At 39.2% G+C, this 1,662-nt stretch overlaps 1 protein-coding gene across 1 annotated transcript in view; it reads left to right on the top strand.

Annotated features, from left to right (window-relative positions):
- Positions 1-632: 632 nt before the first annotated feature.
- The window catches only part of kiaa0513 (KIAA0513 ortholog), a gene marked incomplete at its 5' end in the record, with an annotated part of 9,476 nt that continues 8,446 nt past the window's right edge, over positions 633-1,662 (top strand). Inside the window, 3 exon segments of the mRNA XM_014030911.1 lie at positions 633-732; positions 902-975; positions 1,048-1,118. Coding sequence (XP_013886365.1) covers positions 633-732; positions 902-975; positions 1,048-1,118 — 245 coding nt within the window.

Below are 1,662 nucleotides of genomic sequence, written 5' to 3'. Positions count from 1 at the left end.
CTATGACATTTATAAATGTATGAATCATATGGTGAAAAACTGACTTTAAAAATAAATCTGTTCTTTTTTTCTTATAAAAGGTTAAATAAAACATAAATATTGGAGGTAATTTCTGACTGTGTAACTTCACAAACAGCTCATGTGAACTCACCTGCTGATTTAACGTTTGGTCACTCACCTGTCTCACCATCGATCTGTTTGATCCTGTCTGTCTTCTGTCAGTTCTGACTCAGCATTTCTCTTTGATCATTTATCCTTATCATTTCTTATTGATCATTTCTCTTTGATCATTCCTGTTTTATAATTTCTATTTTATCATTTGTCTCATCATTTCTCTTTGATCACTTTCCTTTTATCATTTTTATTGATCATTTCTCATTGATCCTTTCTGTTCGATCATTTCTCTTTATAATTTCTGTCTCATCATTTCTTTTTGTAACATTTCTCTGTTCGTTTCTCTTGGATTATTCCTGCCATCATGTTTTCTCTGAAACTGATTTTTTTTTTAAACACGGCCCAAAACTCAGACGGTTACAGAGTGAGGTCTGAAATCTAAGATGAGTTTAAATAAAATCACCTCTAAAATGACAGAATCTGTCCTCTGAGACGTTGTGTTTCTGTTTTTCTTTCAGGGACGACTTCGACCAGGAGGAGAAGGCAAAGTTTGGTGAGCTGTGCAGCGGAGAGAACGGGAAAGGCAGGGAGTGGTTCGCCAAATACGTCAGCGCTCAGGTGAGTCCCAGACCTGGAAAATAAGGAGTAAAAATAATCTTTGTTAGTTTTAAAGCAGCTAAATGTGGTGAGTTTGTGCAGCTCAGAGTCTGTGACTCAGAAAACTTCAGCTTGAGTTCGTCTTTAATAAATGATCAGTAAATTCAGGTGTTTTATCTGTGCTTGTCAGCGCTGCCACTCCAAGCGTGTGAGTGAAGCCACCTTCTACAGACTGGTCCAGTCCTTTGCAGTGGTTCTGTTTGAGTGAGTAGAACCGGTTCTGTTTGACCCAACAGCTGCTGCTGCTGCAGGACTGTTGATGGTTTCTGTTTGCAGATGTTACCAGATGGACGACTACAGTCCCGCCAAGAACCTCATGACCATGTGCTTCACCTACTTCTACATCGGTAAGACCTGAGTCCACCTGAGTCCACCTGAGTCCACCTGAGTCCACCTGGGTCCACCTGAGTCCACCTGAGTCCACCTGAGTCCACCTGGGTCCACCTGAGTCCACTTGGGTCCACCTGAGTCCACCTGGGTCCACCTGAGTCCTCCTGTAGGTGGACTCAGGTGGACTCAGGGTTATTATAGTTCACTAAAACTAACTAAATAACGAAAACTGAAACTAAAAAACAGTTTTGTAACTAAAATAAATAAAAACTGTAATAAAATGAAAAAAAAAATCAATAACTAAAACTGTATAATCTTTTTACAAAACTACCTAAAACTAACTGTAATTATAGGCAGAATATCCTTAGTTTTAGTGTTTCAGTTAATTTTAATGGAGTAGTTTCCATCAGCTGTGGTCTGTAACAACACTTGTTTACAGTCTGCTGCTGCTCAGCATCACCTGCTAAATGACAACAACAGTTGGGAGAAAACAACAACAACAACGTCCACTTTGGGATTTCTTTGAATCTGACTGAAAAATCAAACCAAGTGTCTTGTAGT

Source organism: Austrofundulus limnaeus, unplaced genomic scaffold (assembly GCF_001266775.1).
Source record: "Austrofundulus limnaeus strain Quisiro unplaced genomic scaffold, Austrofundulus_limnaeus-1.0 Scaffold1139, whole genome shotgun sequence".
Taxonomy (NCBI): Eukaryota; Metazoa; Chordata; class Actinopteri; order Cyprinodontiformes; family Rivulidae; genus Austrofundulus; species Austrofundulus limnaeus.
Note: the sequence above shows the minus strand (reverse complement) of the source record. Positions and strands in the feature narration are given on the sequence as shown.